Source organism: Peromyscus maniculatus, chromosome 11 (genome assembly GCF_049852395.1).
Source record: "Peromyscus maniculatus bairdii isolate BWxNUB_F1_BW_parent chromosome 11, HU_Pman_BW_mat_3.1, whole genome shotgun sequence".
Taxonomy (NCBI): domain Eukaryota; kingdom Metazoa; phylum Chordata; class Mammalia; order Rodentia; family Cricetidae; genus Peromyscus; species Peromyscus maniculatus.
In genome coordinates this window covers 82879574-82899491 of record NC_134862.1, presented here as the reverse complement: position 1 = coordinate 82899491, position 19918 = coordinate 82879574, and the positions used below count along the sequence as shown (strand labels likewise).

The 19918-nt window shown below is 38.0% G+C and overlaps 1 protein-coding gene across 1 annotated transcript in view; it reads left to right on the top strand.

The window, feature by feature from the left end:
• Positions 1-19918, top strand: part of LOC102922505 (interferon-activable protein 204-like) — an 81229-nt gene that overhangs the window by 13980 nt on the left and 47331 nt on the right. The window contains exons 6-7 of the mRNA XM_076548005.1: positions 312-734; positions 9084-9272. Coding sequence (XP_076404120.1) covers positions 312-734; positions 9084-9272 — 612 coding nt within the window. The remainder of the gene's footprint in view (positions 1-311; positions 735-9083; positions 9273-19918) is intronic.

Genomic DNA, 19918 nt, shown 5'->3' with positions numbered 1-19918 from the left:
ATTAATTATAATTTTACTTAAGTACTTCATAAAATTGCTCTCAAATTCTTGTGCTGTGTTCATGCTGAGCATCTTGCTTCCTGTTAGAAAGATTCCTCTGATTTTCAGTGAGTGTTCAGACTTCTGTGGCTGAAGCCCACTGCTTTCATTCACTAGCCTTTTGGACAATCAAAGAGTTCCTCTTTAGCTTATTCATAGTGATATAAATACATAAAAATTGTTAGAACCAGTGTGCAGATTGTGATTTATTTTATGTGAAGGCTAATTTATATTTGCTTACATGTTTATACCCCCGTGTTTGTCCAACCCAGAACCAAAAGACACAGATCCAAACTCAGAGCATTGCCAGAGGTGCTATTCTCCAAAAGGATGCCATGACAGTGATGGTGCTCAATGCAATAGACCCGTTTGTATATGAGTTACCAGAACAAGGAGGAAAGAAGATGTTTCATGCTACAGTGGCCACTGTGAATGAGTATTTCCATGTGAAAGTTTTCAACATCAACCTGAAAGAGAAGTTCACAAAAAGGAATATCATTGTCATCTCCAATTACATCAAGTTCAAAGGAATCCTGGTGATAAATGAAGCTTCAATTGTGTGTGATGCTGGTCCTGACCAGAAGATTGAAGTCTCCAACCGTCTTATCAAACGAGCAAATGAAACTCCCAAGATCGGTCATATTAAAAACGGTGTCGCTGGAACGCTGTTTTATGGGTTGTTTACATTACACAAGGTAATGCCTGACAACTTGTCTTTTAATTTTTCTCCACCAACACCTGGAATCAAATATGATAACTTTCCAGTCACAGCTTAATGGCAATACTGTAAAACAGAACTCTCCCTTGGCTAGGGATAGAAGGAAAAATCATTCCACCACGTATTAGAGAATAAGAGTGGGTGACCCTTTAACAGCCTGCTTCTTAAGATATCTCTGAAACAGCTCTCTGAAAAAGACTTACCAACAAACTTTATTTTACTACTTACAAGTCCTACTCTCAGCCACAGTGAGAAGGAATGGTTCAGGACACAGGTCAGGGGCATGCCGACAGTCTCAATTTTTAAAGCAATACCACAACTATACAATACTTATTATTTTGTTTCTATACACTATTTCTATAGCTTCCCTGAACAAGGTTGAATATTTATTGTGATATGCATTTGGAGTAATAAATAGATTGGTCGGCATCCTCACAAATCCAAAAACATTCAGTATAATGAATTCACTATCTCGGCAGATAGTAGTTTAACCATTTAATGATGACTCTTTTTTTTTTTTTTTTTTTTTTTTTTTTTCATTTTTTTTTTTTATTATTATTATTATTATTATTATTTTATAACACCATTCAGTTCAACATAATAGCCACAGAATCCCCTGTTCTCCCCCTCTCGCCCACCCCTCCCCCCAGCCCGCCCCCCATTCCCACCTCCTCCAGATCAAGGTCTCCCCCGAGGACCGGGGTTGACCTGGTAGACTCAGTCCAGGCAGGTCCATTCCCCCCTCCCAGACCGAGCCAAGTGTCCCTGCATAAGTCCCAGGATTCAAACAGCCAACTCATGCAACGCGCCCAGGACCTGGCACCAATGCACAGCTGCCTCCCAAACAGATCAAGCCAAATGACTGTCTCACCCGTTCAGGTGGCCTGATCCAGTTGGGGGCCCCTCAGCCTTTGGTTCATAGATCCTGTGCTTCCATTCATTTGGTTATTTGTCCCGGTGCTTTATCCAACCTTGGCTTCAACAATTCTCGCTCATATAAATCCTCTTCTTACTCACTAATTAGACTCCCAGTGCTCCACCAGGGGCCCAGCCGTGGATGTCTGCCTTCAGATTCCTCAGTCCTTGGATGGGGTTTATGGCACCACTATTTGGGTGTCTGGCCATCCCATCACCAGAGTAGGTCAGTTCCTGCCGTCTCGCGACCATTGCCAGCAGTCTTTTGAGGGGGTATCTTTGTGAATCTCCGTGGGCCTCCCTAGCTCTCTGCTTCCTCCCCTTCTCACCTTCTCATGTGGTCTTCATTTACCATGGTCTCCTATTCCTTGTTCTCCCTCTCTTTTCTTGATCCAGCTAGGATCTCCCACTCTTTCCCTCGACTGTCGCCCTTCATTGTTCCCACTCATGACCAGGCTATTCATGTAGATCTTGTCCATTTCTCCGTGTCTTTTTTTTTGGGGTCCCGTTTTCCAGGTAGCCTCACTGGTGATGTGAGTAGCAGTCTAGTCATCCTTGTTCCACTTCTAGCATCTTCCTATGAGTGAGTACATACCATATTTGTCTTTCTGAGTCTGGGTTACCTCACTCAGGATGATTTTTTCTAGATCCATCCATTTGCCTGCAAACCGTGTGATGTCGTTGTTTTTCTCTGCTGAGTAGTATTCCATTGTGTATATGTGCCACAATTTATTTATCCATTCTTCAGTTGAAGGGCATCTAGGTTGTTTCCAGGTTTTGGCTATTACAAACAATGCTGATATGAACATAGCTGAGCAAGTGCTCTTGTGGTATGATTGAGCATTTCTTGGGTATATGCCCAGGAGTGGTATAGCTGGATCTTGGGGGAGATTGATTCCCAATTTTCTAAGAAAGCGCCATATTGATTTCCAAAGTGGTTGTACAAGCTTGCATTCCCACCAGCAGTGGAGGAGAGTTCCCCTAGTTCCACATCCTCTCCAGCATAAAGTGTCTTCAGTGTTTTTGATCTTAGCCACTCTGACAGGCGTAAGGTGGTATCTCAGAGTTGTCTTGATTTGCATTTCCCTGATGATTAGGGAAGTTGAGCAATTCCTTAAATGTCTTTCAGCCATTTGGGATTCCTCTGTTGAGAATTCTCTGTTTAGTTCTAAAGCCCACTTCTCAATTGGACTGTTGGTCCTTTTGATGTCTAATTTCTTGAGTTCCTTATATATTCTGGATATCAGTCCTCTGTCAGATGTGGGGTTGGTGAAGATCTTTTCCCATTCTGTAAGCTGTCGCTTTGCCTTGTTGACCGTATCCTTTGCTCTACAAAAGCTTCTCAGTTTCAAGAGGTCCCATTGATTGATTGTTTGTCTCAGTGTCTGCGCTACTGGTGTTATATTTAGGAAGTGATCTCCTATGCCAAGGCGTTCAAGACTATTTCCTACTTTTTCTTCTAGCAGGTTCAGAGTAGCTGGATTTATGTTGAGGTCTTTGATCCACTTGGACTTAAGTTTTGTGCACGGTGACAGATATGGATCTATTTGCAGCCTTCTACACGCTGATATCCAGTTATGCCAGCACCATTTGTTGAAGATGCTTTCTTTTTTCCATTGTACACTTTTGGCTTCTTTGTCAAAAATTATATGTCCATAGGTGTGTGGGTTAATGTCAGGGTCTTCAATTCGATTCCATTGGTCCACATGTCGGTTTTTATGCCAATACCAGGCTGTTTTTATTACTGTAGCTCTATAGTAGAGCTTGAAGTCGGGGATTGTGATGCCTCCAGAAGTTGTTTTATTGTACAGGTTTCTTTTAGCTATCCTGGGTTTTTTGTTTTTCCATATGAAGTTGAGTATTGTTCTTTCCAGATCTGTGAAGAATTGTGTTGGTATTTTGATGGGGATTGCATTGAATCTGTAAATTGCTTTTGGTAAGATTGCCATTTTTACTATGTTAACCCTGCCTATCCATGAGCATGGAAGATCTTTCCATTTTCTGAGATCTTCTTCAATTTCTTTTTTCAGGGACTTAAAGTTCTTGTCATATAGGTCCTTCACTTGCTTGGTTAGTGTTACCCCAAGGTATTTTATGTCATTTTTGGCTATTGTAAAGGGTGATGTATCTCTAATTGCCTTCTCAGCTTCTTTGTCCATTGTATATAGGAGGGCTACTGATTTTTTTGAGTTGATTTTGTATCCTGCTATGTTGCTGAAGGTGTTTATAAGCTTTATCAATTCCTGGGTGGAATCTTTGGGGTCACTCAAGTATACTATCATGTCGTCTGCAAATAGGGAAAGCTTGACTTCTTCCTTTCCAATTTGAATCCCCTTAATCTCCTTATGTTGTCTTATTGCTCTGGCTAGAACTTCAAGTACTATATTGAATAAGTATGGGGAGAGTGGACAGCCTTGTCTCGTTCCTGATTTTAGTGGAATTGCTTTGAGTTTCTCTCCATTTAATTTGATGTTGGCTGTTGGTTTGCTATATATTGCCTTTATTATGTTTAGGTATGTTCCCTGTATTCCTGATCGCTCCAAGACTTTTATCATGAAGGGGTGTTGGATTTTGTCAAATGCCTTTTCTGCATCTAGTGAGATGATCATGTAGTTTTTTTCTTTGAGTTTGTTTATATGGTGTATTACATTAATGGACTTTCGTATGTTGAACCACCCTTGCATCCCTGGGATGAAGCCTACTTGATCATGGTGGATAATTGTTCTGATGTGTTCTTGGAGTCTGTTTGCCAGTATTTTATTGAGTATTTTTGCATCAATGTTCATGAGGGAGATCGGTCTGTAGTTCTCTTTCTTTGTTGCATCCTTGTTTGGTTTAGGAATCAGGGTAATTGTAGCCTCATAGAAGGAGTTTGGTAATGTTCCTTCTGTTTCTATTATGTGGAACAATTTAGAGAGTATTGGTATTAACTCTTCTTTGAAGATCTGGTAGAATTCTGCGCTGAAACCATCTGGTCCTGGGCTTTTTTTGGTTGGGAGACCTTTAATGACTGTTTCTATTTCCTTAGGGGTTATTGGACTATTTAAATAGTTTATCTGGTCTTGATTAAACTTAGGTATGTGGTATCTATCCAGAAAAATGTCCATTTCTTTTAGGTTTTCCAGTTTTGTGGAGTAGAGGTTTTTGAAATATGACCTTATAATTCTCTGGATTTCCTCAATGTCTGTTGTTATGTCCCCCTTTTCATTTCTGATTTTGTTGATTTGGATTCTCTCTCTCTGTCTTTTGGTTAGTTTGGATAAGGGCTTGTCTATCTTGTTGATTTTCTCAAAGAACCAACTCTTTGTTTCATTAATTTTTTGTATTATTCTCTTAGTTTCTAATTTATTAATTTCACCTCTCACTTTGATAATTTCCTGGCGTCTATTCTTCCTGGGAGACTTTGCTTCTTCTTGTTCTAGAGCTTTCAGATGTGCTGTTAATTCACTAGTGTGCGATTTCTCCAACTTCTTTATGTGGGCATTTAGTGCTATGAATTTCCCTCTTAGCACTGCTTTCATAGTGTCCCATAAGTTTGGGTATGTGGTGTCTTCATTTTCATTGATCTCTAGGAAGTCTTTAATTTCTTTCTTTATTTCTTCCTTAACCCATTGGTGATTCAGTTGAGCATTATTCAGTTTCCATGAGGTTGTAGGTTTTCTGTAGTTTTTGTTGTTGTTGAAATCTAGCTTTAAACCATGGTGATCTGATAGAACACAGGAGGTTATTCTGATTGTTTTGTATCTGTTGAGATTTGCTTTGTGGCCAAGTATGTGGTCGATTTTAGAGAAAGTTCCATGGGGTGCTGAGAAGAAAGTATATTCTTTCTTGTTAGGATGGAATGTTCTGTAGATATCTATTAGGTCCAATTGGGTCATGACATCGGTTAAGTCCTTTATTTCTCTGTTAAGTTTCGATTTGGGAGATCTGTCCAGTGGTGAAAGTGGGGTGTTGAGATCTCCCACTATTAATGTGTGGGGTTTTATATGTGGTTTAAGCTTTAGTAATGTTTCTTTTACATATGTGGGTGCCCTTATGTTTGGGGCATATATGTTCAGAATTGAAACTTCATCTTGGTCGATCTTTCCTGTGACGAGGATGTAATGTCCTTCTTGATCTCTTTTGATTGATTTTAGTTTGAAGTCTATTTTGTTGGATATCAGGATGGCTACCCCTGCTTGTTTCTTAAGACCATTTGATTGAAAAGTCTTTTCCCAGCCTTTTATTCTTAGGTAGTGTCTATCTTTGAATTTGAGATGTGTTTCTTGTATGCAGCAGAAGGATGGGTCCTGCTTTCGTATCCATTCTGTAAGTCTATGTCTTTTTATAGGTGAATTAAGTCCGTTGATATTAAGGGATATTAATGACCAGTGATTCTTCATCTCTGTTATTTTTGGTGGTAGTGTGTGTGTACTTCTCTTCTTTGGGGTTTACTGTTGTGGCTTTATCTATTGCCTGTGTTTTCAAGTGTGTATCTGACTTCCCTCGGTTGGAATTTTCCTTCTAGTGCTTTCTGTAGGGCTGGGTTTGTGGATAGGTATTGTTTAAATCTGGCTTTGTCTTCGAATGTCTTGTTCCTTCCGTCTATGATGATTGAAAGTTTTGCTGGGTATATTAGTCTGGGCTGACATCCATGGTCTCTTAGTGTCTGCATTACATCTGTCCAGGTCCTTCTGGCTTTCAAAGTCTCCATTGAGAAATCGGGTGTTATTCTGATGGGTTTACCTTTATAGGTCACTTGGCCTTTTTCCTTGGCTGCTCTTAATATTCTTTCTTTATTCTGTACATTTAGTTGTTTAATTATTATGTGTCGAGGGGACTTTTTTTGGGGGTCTAGTCTGTTTGGTGTTCTATAGGCTTCTTGTATCTTCATAGGCATTTCCTTCTTTAAGTTGGGAAAGTTTTCTTCTATAATTTTGTTGAATATATTTTCTGTGCCTTTGAGTTGGTATTCTTCACCTTCTTCTATCCCTATAATTCGTAAGTTTGGTCTTTTTATGGTGTCCCAGATTTCTTGGACATTTTGGTTCATGACTTTGTTGGCTTTAGTGTTTCCTTCGACTGATGGAACTATTTCTTCTACTGTATCTTCAATGCCAGAAATCCTCTCTTCCATCTCTTGCATTCTATTGGTTATACTTGCATCCGAAGTTCCTGATCTTTTACTCAGGTTTTCTATTTCCAGCATTCCCTCTGTTTGTGTCTTTTTCATTTTTTCAATTTCCCTTTTCAGATCTTGGACTGTTTCCTTTGTTTGTTTCATTGCTTTTTCATGATTTTCTTTCAGTGCTTTATTGTTTTCTTCCAGGATTTTAATGTTTTCTTCCAGGACTTTATTGTTTTCTTCTAATTTGTTTGCCCTTTCCTCTAGTTGTTTACAGCGTTCTTCCAATTTTCTTGTCTTTTCCTCTACACAAGCCTCTACCTTCTTCATGAAGTTACTCATAAGGCTACTTTCTTCTGCTTCTTCCAATTTTTGGTGTTCAGGTCTAGATGTTGGAGGCGAGCTAGGTTCTGGTGATGCTGTATTGCTCTTCATTTTGCTGTATGTACTTCTGCTTTGACGTCTGCCCATCTCCTTGTGATTCCTTCTTGGTCTTATCAGTGGACTTGTTTCACAAAGAGCTGACAGACTCAGGAAGACTCTCTCTCTTGTGCAAAAGGGAGTTCTCTTGTCCAACTCTTTGGTCCAGAAGGGAAGTCAGGGGCAGGCTCTGGTCCAGAATGGCAGTCGGGGACAGGCTGGGAGCTGGGGGCAGGTCTCTAAGTCTCAGGAAGTGGGTGGGGTCTTGGGCAGATGGGCGTGGGGGCAGGGCGCGGAGACTGCAGGGGCTGCCGGGGGCTTGGAAATGGGGATCCCTCCCGGTGGGGCTAGAAGGGGAGCTGCCCGGTGGCCCGAACCTGGTGCCAAGTTGGGCAGGCCTCTCAGGAGTGGCTGGTGGCCAGGGATGGGGTCCTGGCTGGACCCAGGCACTCACCTCTGGTCCAGAAGGGAAGTCGTCAGGGGCAGGCTGGGAGCTGGGGGCCGGTCTCTAAGTCTCAGGAAGTGGGTGGGGTCTTGGGCAGATGGGCGTGGGGGCAGGGCGCAGAGACTGCAGGGGCTGCCAGGGGCTTGGAAATGGGGATCCCTCCCAGTGGGGCTAGAAGGGGAGCTGCCCGGTGGCCAGAACCCGGCGCCAAGCTGGGCAGGTCCTCCCAGGGTGGCTGGTGGCCAGGGATGGGGTCCGGGCTAGACCCAGGCACTCACCTCTGGTCCAGAAGGGAGGTTGTCGGGGGTAGGCTGGGAGCTGGGGGCCGGTCTCTAAGTCTCAGGAAGTGGGTGGGGTCTTGGGCAGATGGACGTGGGGGCAGGGCGCGGAGACTGCAGGGGCTGCTGGGGGCTTGGAAATGGGGATCGCTCCCGGTGGGGCTAGAAGGGGAGCTGCCCGGTGGCCAGAACCCGGCGCCAAGCTGGGCAGGTCCTCCCAGGGTGGCTGGTGGCCAGGGATGGGGTCCGGGCTAGACCCAGGCACTCACCTCTGGTCCAGAAGGGAAGTTGTCGGGTAATGATGACTCTTGTAACTTATTCAGTTAGCTTATTATTTCGGAAGACCTTAGCAACTAAGAACTACTGTATTAAATGACCTTTGGAAGGCAAGTAAATCTAGTTTTCTCATTTACAAATGAAAATATATACAGACATCTCATTGTTGCATCAATCCCCAAATTCAGGGTATTAGGATTCAGTTTTCAAAAAAATGACAACCTTGGTGAGCTCTGCAAATATTTTATAATGTTGACAACTTTAAGCCTCTTTAAATCTTCTTTTAAAAGCTCCTTCACTGTAAACACCTACTTCATAGCACACTCTTTAGAGACTATGCTTATGAACACAATACAGTGAATTGTGAAGCTCATACACTATGAATTGGGGGACATTGACTTACTTGGACACGGCACTGGAAAGAGGGAAGTAAATGGAGAGGGTCTGAATGAATTGCTGGGATCTTATCTGTTCTGTAGATTTCCCTTTAAACTATTGAATGAATGAACTATGGGAGCAAATTCTCATTCATCCCTTTATAAGCAGAAGACATAAAGATGGTTGCCCGAAGTTCTAATTTCTGAGATCAATCAGGGTGGTTTATGGAGAATCCAGACTGGTGAGGAATAGGGAGTAGTGAAAAACAGGAAGAACATTTATTGTCCTAACATTTCCAGACACAAATCTTCTAGATAACAAAAGTAAATCATTGCAGTAATAAGAGAAAATTCTTTGGGAAGACTTCAGTGAAGATACCTGTATGCCTGTGTCTGTAATAGATTTCATATTTTCCTGTGATTTTTGTCATAAAATGTCTTTTTTGAATGTATAACAACAACTGTGAATATGATGACTTTCAGAAAAGGAATGTTAATTTTACTTTTACAGAAAACGGTGTACCCAAAGAACACAATCTATGAAGTAAAAGATGATTCAGGAAATATAGAAGTTGTAGGGAATGGAAAATGCTACAACATCAAGTGTGAGGAAGGAGATAAACTTCAACTCTTCTCCTTTCAACTGAAAACAATTGGCAAGCAACCTAAGTTGGTGTGTGGTGATCACAGTTTCATTAAGGTAGGAAGAAGACAGGGAACAGATTAACCAAAGAGGAAATTGACATTTCTTTAGGACTCCAAACATGAAATTTTCATTGTGTTACATAGGCAATTCTGTCTGTGGAGGACAGAATTCAGATGATGTCTTTATACCCATTTCTATGGGGAAGATTTTTTTAAAAATGGATGTTGAAGAAATAATTCAAAGAATATTGTATATGTGCAAAATAACAAGATGCATGAAGAAGTTAGACTGCCATAGAAATATGTCATTTGAATAGAGATCAAGAGCAAGAGTTTTGATTTGAATGCCAGCTTTAAAAATTAGGAGTTGGCTGACATTGGGGAAAGTTTAACTCTTAACCTGAATTTTAAGGGAAGAAATGCTTATACATTTATGAGTTATCACAGTGTTTAGCACTTCATAGGAAATGAGTAGGTACTACTTTCTTAATTGGGTAAAGACACTAGATAGAGAGAGGTCTAGGAAACAGAAATAGCACAAAAATATACCAAAGAATGAATCGACACCATTAATTCCACTACATATGGAAATATCCAACCTACTCAAATAAAGTCATGTTGAGTATGAAGAGCCTTCTCTTCAAGAAACCCATAGGTGGAAAGGGGTAGCTCAAAATAAGGCAATACAATGAAAAAGATGAAGCAGAGAAGATCAACAGTCTTTGAGAGGGCAAAGGGTCATGTAAGGCCCTTGAGGGCAATAGGCAAGGATGGGTGACTGGAGAGATATAAACAATGCTTTAGCTCAATTGCTAGGATCTTATAGTATCTCTCTCTGTCTCCTTCCAGGTCACCAAGGCTAGGAGAAAAAAGGAAATACCCACTACCCATTTGAATCCAAAAGATGGAGAAGAAAGCAGCTACCTACTAAATCAATTCAGTGCTTTTAACAGCGAAGTTTTTAAATTAGAGACACCTAGCAATTGGTAATAAACAACAGCTTGAGTAGTACATCCATGCATTTAATAGTTTCCATATCTGATTTGTGATTATGTATTTTCATTTTCAAAATTTCTTATTGTTCTCTTTTGCTATGAAAATAACACTTGAATTTAAATTCTCAAGTATAGAAATAATAAAAATTTTTAAAAGGAATGGGGGGAAAGGCTGGGTTGTTGGAGAAGGGAGGGGAGGGGATCTGTAGTTGGTATGTAAAATGAATAGAAAATTTCTTAATAAAAAAAGAAAAGAAAAAATGATACCATCATTCAGACAAAGAAGCTGTCCACAGTATGGGGAAAGATTTTTGCCAACTGCACTGCTGGCAGAGGGTTAATATCCCAAATATATAAAGAACTCAAAAATCTAGAAAATCAAGAAAACAAATAGCCCAACTGGAAAATGGAGTGAAGAACGAAGCAAAGAATTTTCAAAAGGGGACACTCACATGACTGAGAAACACTTAAAGATATGTTCAACATCCTCAGTCATCAGGGAATGCAAATCAACTTTGAGATTTCATCTTAAACCTGTCTGAACAGCTAAGATCAGTAGAACAAGTAACAGCCCATGCTGGTGAGGCCGTGGAGTAAAGAGAACAGTCATCCATTGCTGCTGGTGTGTCAACTTCTTCCAGTCTCCTTGAAGCATTTTAAATGCAGTTCACTTTTTTTTCTGATTTTATCTAAGAAGCTTTTTCCAGGCTCAACAACATAAGACTGGAGGTTTTGCTCTCTTTAGAAAGTTTGTGGTTTAGTTCTTTTCTTTTTAGCCTATTATCTGATTTTTCCCTTATTTTTAAGATATGAAATGGGATTTACAGTATTATGATTATAGAATTTGTCCCATTAAAATGATTTTTCTTGGAAAAATATGCTTGAATAAACTCTCCTTTTTCCACTTACTTGTTTCTTACTTTGGTCCAAAAGCAGCTTTCTAGATTATTTATTGTTTTTGAACAGCAGTTCCTCTGTATTTTAAATGCAAAACCACACTGAAAAATTGATTGTCTTTACAAAATAATAGACAAAATATTATAGTTTTCAATATTTCATGATGTGGAAATCAACATATTTAACACTCCCATACCTTACAAACATGCATGTAGATAATAGCTTTTAAAAATCATTTTCCAACATTATCAAGTACAATGAACTGCAATATATCTAGCAATAGCATTTTAAATTTTGATCAATTTCACCTCTTCCTTCTTCTTCAGTTCTTCTGAAATCAATACTCTTCACATACCAAGGTTACACTAAAGAGTAATTTCTGTCTAATTAGTGTGTCCCTATACTCTTAGCTATTGTCATACACTGGAGCATATTAAGTCTACCAGAAGCCACACCTTAATAAAAATGGCTCTCTCTCAGCTAAGGGTAATATTTTCTTAGTCTCTTTTCTCCTTGCTGGGCTTTTGTCTGGCTTGAGTTACACATGTCTTGTGGGTTTTCTCACAACCATTGGATGCGTATAAGGGCAACTTCCCTGTTATATGTAAAGTGGTTTCCTATACTCATCTATCCACTTTTGCTCCTATACTATTCTAGCCTCTAGGAAGCATGTAGGTACTTGTGCTCACAGACAAGCATGAGGAAAACTAGGAATGTTAAACATGCAGTTTTGTCTCTACAAAGGAAGAAGTGTATAACTTGTTTTCTTCCCAAGAGACTGGAAATGTATATGGTTAATAGCCTGGTGACCTCTGTGCTATCTGCATGCCAAATGACACCAGCTCACCCAAACTCTTATGTTTAACTCAGTCTATAGCACTGAAACCCTTATGATGAACATTGTTTACCTTGATCCTGCTTCCAAAGCAAATCTATAGAACCTATCTTTAGAGAAGATTTCACCTGTGCTTGACCAGACTTTCAATATAATAATGTCTTAAGCTTTGTTATGCATATGAGACTAAGTTTATTATCACTAGGAAAATTTCTCCAATTTGTGTTCTGCTTAATATGCCCAAAGTAAACTACCCAATGTCAGGGTCTAAGTTTGAAACAACATGGGCTGAACTCAATCTACATCTTGCCTCTCCTAGATCAATACTCTACTGGTCATGGTGTTTATAGTGATACCTCACACCAGCCTGCTCTTCTACAGTGATCCCTTTCATGTGGAAAGAGGGTTTGCATTATAGATGTTCCATTTAGGCATGAGCCCTGCACAGTCTCTTATTCTCTATACCTTGAACAGTTGTAGATTTTTGTGTTAATTACCATAGTAATGATAAGTCATTAGTAGTTACTTTAGTACTATGTTACTTTGGCCGAGTAATAACAGTTGCATCTCCCCTCTGGTCTATGACCTGTCTATCTCCAGGTTCTTGTATCTGATAACAGTAATATACATGAATTCTATCTTGTGAAGTAAGCCTTAAATCCAAGAAGAAAGTGGTTGGTTACTTCAAAGATATTAATGCCACTATTGTACTTCTGGTAATACATTGCCAGGCTTGTTCTGGTTGATACTTTCAGGGTTCATAGCTAAAAAAAAAAACCCTGATGTTTACTTTTCTCCTCTAACAGCATGCATACATATCAGCTTCTAGCACTATGAAAGCTAACAAGCAAAGATGAAGCTTCCAGATCAACACCAGCTTGATTTCTCTATGCTTGATGACCCATTAATGCCGTGTCTTAAGCAATAGGGACTTAAAAATCATTAAAGAAAAAGGTTGACCAATAAACAATACAATCCTAATTATACTCACAAAACAGAAAGGCACACCATTTCATAATATAAATACTAGTAGTTCAAAATGGATTTTTTAAAGCAATTACAGAAAAATGATTTTTTACTACTGAGAGGGTTAAAATAAGACTTACATTAATGAGAACATATATGAAATTTTGAATTTTATTAATCAATAACATGAATAAGATGACTTTTCTCACAATATGCAAATGCCATTCAAACTTTAGAGATGACAGAAAAATCACCACTGTAGTGCAAGATGTGACTAATGAAGAGTTATGATGGTATGAGGAGGAAGAACCTGGAACCTTCAATTCTTAGCTCTCTATTTGCTGTGAATCTAAAACAACTCCACAATTAATGGAAAAATAAAAGTTTTTTAAAGAAAAACTCTAATGTTTGTTGGAGGAATTTTTTATAACTCACAAACTGGTATAAAGGACCAAGAACAAATATACCTGAAGAAAATGGAAAGATTACATAGAAAGTGCCAACTGTACTAGTTATCAAGACTAGTGTAAATAAATAACTGCTATAAATATGAAGGCATCAGGTTAGTGGAACAGAGAAAAATCAACAGGAATGTGGTAAGGAAGTAGAATATTATTACAAGAAAGCATGACATTATATCACAAGGGAAGAATGCAGAACTATGAAAAAGTAGAAGTGATAATGAAGAGTGAAAAAAAATGAATCATGTTCTTGCCATGTGTTCTTTTTTATCTGTTTGGTTTTTGAGACAGGATCTCTCTATATAGCTCTGCCTGCTCTGGAAATCATTAGACCAGACTGGCTTCAACGGAATAGAGATACACCTGTCTCTACCACCTGAATAGTCTGCATGGATACAGATTTGTAATACTGGATGTTTACCATACAAAATATATATTAAAAGAAATTAAAGACCTAAAAATAAAATTTAATATTATTATAGTTAATAGGTATTTTATTTTTCACTATATATTTTTAAAATTTATTTTAAATGAGATGTAATTACACCACTTCATCATTCTTTTTCTCTCCAACTTCCCCAAGATCTACTCATTCTCAATCTGATAGAATTTTTAAAAATAATTTTTGTTATATAACATATATGCATGTGGGTATGTAATTATATGGACATTAAATCAAAGAAGAAGATAGGTGGTTTCACTGATGATATTCATGCCACTATTGGACCCCTGGACATATTTTGTCAGGTTTGTTGTGGCTGTGATCTGCATCCTGTGATGAATACCAAGATCACATTGTGTGTAAGTTTTCCCTGACTAAGTCTTTAATTGCTAATCCATAATTATCTGCTTCTTTTTGGTCTGAGATATCTATGTGACAGGACAATTCTCCAAATGTTTAGCCAATCCCTAAAAATCATGAAAAATGCATTTTTAGCATTCTTTTACTCCATTTATGAAACTCTCTTCTGCACAAATTGGATTAAGGAAAACTGGTCTAAACTATCTAGTTCAGTGATGGTGATTTGTGTGCTGCCTGCTGAAATGATTATGAAATGAAATGACAATTAAAAGTGAAAACAACCTGAATCATGTTCATTCTTGCAAAATGTTCTTTTGTTTGTTTTATTTTATTTTATTTTATCTTATTTTATTTTATTTTATTTTATTTTATTTTATTTTATTTTATTTTATTTTATTTTATTTTATTTTATTGAGACAGGGCTCACTGTGTAACTTTGTCTGCCTGGGAACTCATTATGCAGACCAGGCTTGCCTTGAATTCACAGAGATAATCATGTTTCTAATACCCCAGTGCTGGGATTAAAGGCATGCACCACCACACCTGACTTTTCCCATATGATCTTGACCCTCCAATCTCTGACATAGGTCATTCTCAAACTACACCAATGTCCTACACTACCAAGTGCATGACATCCACATAGCATATAAAGCTACAAAAGAGAAACTTGGATAGCCACAGGGGTCTATGGCTTCTAACCACATCTTCTGTGCTTTTCTGTAACCTACTCTTAATTCAGTAATCTTCAGATGGCTCCAATATCAGTCTTCAATCATTTAGTATGTGGTCCAAGTCAGGATTAGAATGATTAGTTTTCTTCTTCCCTGTGGAAGTTAGGTTTCATTGGAGTCTCCATTTCCAGTTGATAAAGATGACAGACACTCACTTTTTCATTAAGACTCCATGGGCATATAGCATTGCAAAAGTTTTGTTAAAATCTCCACTAGTGATAACAATAGATTTTTCCATTTTTCTTATTGCAAGCAGTCCCTTGATATCAACTTTCCTGAAAATAGCAACGATTCTTGGAGGTTGAGAAGTTAGCTGCAGGGGTCTCTGTCAACACTATGGCCAGCAGGTTAAAAGTTAATGTAAGACAAGAAGGAAGTCTGGTTCAAGACAACTTAGTACTGGTGTTGGTTCAAACTTCTGGAATCTGAACCTGGGCAGTTTATTTTAGGCATATTTAAGTACAGTGCAATTTGAAAAGAAAATTTACTGGTATAACAAAATTCTGTGTACACAATGAGGCATAATTACATTGAAACTCTTCTCAAAGTACATAACACTTCCTCCATGAAGATGGGTTTTATACATAAGCTCTAAGTGGTATCTTAACTACTTAGAGGAGGATCTGGTATCGTAGTATATAGCTCATAAGATGATAGAGCAGAGGTCACTGTAGATGTAACCAACCGTCTTATTAAATAAGAAACACAGAAACAATGTAAAAGAGAAAGCCGAGAGGTCAGAGCTCAGAGCTAAAATCTCACCCTTCCTCCTGCTGTCCCAGCTTCGCGAAAAGAGACCTACTTCCTCTCGGTTCGTATTTTTAAAGTATGTTGTTCTGCCTTCTCATTGGTTGTAAACCCAAACACATGACTGCCTCGTCACTGTCTGAATGTACAGCCCCCTAGGTCTTAAAGGCATATGTCTCCAATGCTGGCTGTATCCCTGAACACACAGATATCTATGGGATTAAAGGCGTGTGCCACCACCGCCACACTCTTGCTATGGCTCTAATAGCTCTGACCCCCAGACAACTTTATTTATTAACATACAATCAAATTAATATTTCAGTACAAATCAAAATAATATTTCAATACAATTAGATTACCACCACATTTCCCCTTTTCTATTTTAATAAAAAGAAAAAAAGCAAAAGGTTATGACTAACAAAAGAAAAACTATATACAAAAGTACAATAACTATATACAATATATACAAGTAATAAATACCTAAACAGGTATTTGATGAATCAGAGAAAATAATTCCATTATCTATCCTATTTTGATAATTCCAAGATGTATCTAATGTACTTTCTATCCTAATTAATTTTCAACAATAACTAACTAATCTTCAACCATAACTAACTAATCTTCAACTCCCTCAGAGACCCAAGAAGGGAATAATATTAGCTAACAAAAATAAAAACAGGAAGTGCATGCAAGCAACTTCCAAAAAAATTTTGTGAGTTGACAGAAATAGCCAGCTGCCTGGGCAGTCACCTGAGGTTTCTCCGCAGTGTTGGGGCATCATCTTCAGCCTATAGGCTTAGTGTATCTGACAGACTCATTTGTGAAGTAGGATGTACACAAGGTCAACAGTTCAACCTCACATTGGGTGAGAGCAGTCCACGTACCAGAAACACCTGAATTCCACTAGTGTCCTGTCATGATTCAGGATTTTAAATTCTGGAAATTGTTGACAGTTTTTTAATTCAGCTGTCCATTCTTCTTGGCTGTGTATATATGGCTTCATCTCAGCATCCCCTTCTTCTCCACATCCCTCTATTAAATGCCAGTCTACTTTTGAGAGGCATGAGCTTTCAGCTGCTGTTCCATTGTACAACAGAATCCATCGGCCCTCTGCCTGTTAAGCTGCCTTCGAAGAAAAGGGCACCGTACCTTTTCCGGATGCGAAGGCCACTTCAGGGATGGGGCCATATTGTCCTGGCCTCAGAAGATGCCTTTTGATAAAGCCATAACCACACTTGTTTTGGCAAGAATCAGTAGTCCCTTGTTTCGTGATCTGTCTGTCCATTTTGTCCTGTTGATTCGAGGATACTTTGTTGTCCAGTGGCTAACTTTTGCCAGAATGAAAGTTGACTCCATATGCAGTTTCTTCAATGCCCATATTTTCTCTAAAGTAGATTGGTACTGCCAGGAGCCGACATGTCTCAAAAAAGAAAAATTTTCTAAGTTATTAAAACATTTTAAATGCCATATTCTGTAGATCTCTGAAGGGTTTGAAGATGACCTGTCTAAAACATCTCTGCTCAATTTTTAAAACATATCTAATATGACTACAAGTTCTATGATAATGTCTAACTACTAGCTTTCATTTCTTTATATCCTAATAGTTGATAATAATAACATTCAAGGATCAGAAATTTGCATTACATTGTTAAATGGATGGAATAAATACAATTAGAAATATACATATAGCATTTTCTAACAATATCAGTTTCAAATTTGTGTACAATATAAAACAATTCAATCCAATGTAAAGTATTTAAAACTAGTAATTGTCTTTCTCTTTTCTTTCTTTTTTTTTCTTTCTTTCTTTCTTTCTTTCTTTCTTTCTTTCTTTCTTTCTTTCTTTCTTTCTTTCTTTCTTTTTTTTTTTTTAAACAAGAACCTTAAATCTAATCTCCTTTGCTTAGCCTTTTTCCTAACCCTTGACAATAACTTGTAACCAACCCCCCTAAATACTGAAAATTATCCCAGACCCAAAACCCATTAAAAAGACCAAAAAACCACCCGCCCCACACCACCTCTTTGGGAATGTGGGCGTCGTATTCTTAAATTTGCTTCCTGCTGGGTATGGGCGAAGTTTTCTTTATCCTGAAAGAAAAATTTTAGGTTAATTGTCAAATTCTAAGAGAGGTAACTATATCCTTCATTATCCAGTCTGTGTATAATGCCAAAGTTCAGGGTTTATCTCAAGTCCTTATTCAAGTAGTCTTTGAGACTGGATCATCTCAGCTAGTCATCTCAAATTTGCTCTGAGCACCTTGTAGTTCAAAGCTGATCTGTGGATGATGTTTGTCAGCTTAATGATATTATTATTGTCCACGTGGAATTGTTGTTGTTGTGGGGCCCCATCTTCTTTCTGGAGACTTCAGTTGATGTTAGGTCTGGCCATGATTTCCTGCAGAAAACTGATAAGAGACTCGAACACAAAAACATATATATGCAGCTAGCCTTTTTTCTAGAATTAGTTAGTACTCTATGTGACCATTCATATCTTAACAAAGTTTAAAATGTATATATATATATATTAATCTTGTAAATTTTGATATAAAATTTATACTTTGAGAAAAGTTTAAAGAATCAGAATAGAATCAAAGAGTTGAGATTAGTAATAGAATAGTCCCTTAATTAATTTTGCTTTTGTCCTGTACCATAGCAGAAGATGGCTCTTATTCTGGCATGATACAGGGAGTTTGCATTTTCCTTTTAACAACATGCTTGATTTTAAAGAAGGAGAGAGCCATTCTCCAACTCCAAAGTCAGCTTTAAATTTTAATTGAACTGGGACTGTTAGAAGACCAATAGTGTTAAATCTTTAGAGAAAAGCAGAAACAAACATTTAGGAAGACAATTTTTTTTTTTTAGATAATATATACCCATACACCGTTTCACTCTGTTTCTTGGGATAGATGATTTGTCCCTTTTCTTCAGTTGTCTCATTTGTCCAGTGTTCTTCAGATTCCTTAACCTTCATTCTCCTAAAAGACAAAAACAAAAACTTTTCCCCAAGACTAATTTTGGGGATGTTCCTTTTTGGCAAGTTATTATCTGATGAAATGAAAAGGCATGTTTTATTGATACAAGTTAGTTTAAATTGGATGTTCATGCTGGTTGATGAACTATCACCTCCTCTAATTAAGAGGTCTCTCTTGTTCAAATCGAACCTTTATCAATTTTGATGGTACCCACAGCTTGTCTTCTCCTGTAGAAACAAAAGCAAAACCACGTCCCCAATGTAATACATACCCTGGTTTCCATTCTGAGGTCAGCACATCCTTAAAGTATATAGGCTGATTTAATTCTGTAGTTTTTTCTATTATCCAATGTCTCTCTGCAGCTGTTGTTCCTTTCTCATTGGCATTCAGAAAATTCAAAGTTAGAAGAGCATTATGCAGTCTATTTCTGGGGGTTTTTGTTACCCATTTCTGTTTATTTAGCATATCCTTTAGAGTTCTGTTTGATCTTTCTATAACTGCTTGACCTGTAGGATTATGTGGTATGCCTGTAATATGCTTTATATTGTAATAAGCAAAAAACTGTTTCATTTTAACATAGACATATGATGGAGCATTGTCAGTTTTGATTTGTGCAGGTATACCCATGATGGCCATAACTTCTAGCAAATGAGTGATTACAGAATCAGCTTTTTCAGAACTCAAAGCAGTTGCCCATTGAAATCCTGAATAAGTATCGATAGTGTGGTGTACATATTTCAATTTTCCAAATTCTGCAAAGTGAAACACGTCCATCTGCCAGATTTCATTTCTCTGAGTACCCTTTGGGTTACATCCTGCTGGTAATGGCGTCTGATTGTAGAAGGAACAAGTAGGACATTTCTTTATTATTTCTTTGGCTTGTTGCCAGGTTATGGAAAAATCCTTTTTTAAACCTTTACTATTAACGTGATGTTTTTTATGAAATTCTGAGGCCTCCAGCACATTTCCTATCAATAATTTATCAATCTCTTCATTGCCTTGTGCTAGAGGGCCTGGCAGACCAGTATGGGATCGAATGTGAGTTATATATAAAGGATGATTCCTTTTCCTGATTGTATCTTGTAATTGAATAAATAGTGAAGTTAATTCTGAAGCATCAGGGATAAATTCTGCAGTCTCAATATGTAACACCACTCTTTCAGCATACTGAGAGTCAGTTACTATGTTGAGAGGTTCTGAAAAATCCATTAATACCAACAGAATAGCATACAATTCTGATTTTTGAACTGAATTATACGGACTTTGAACCACTTTACTTAAATTTTCTGATTTGT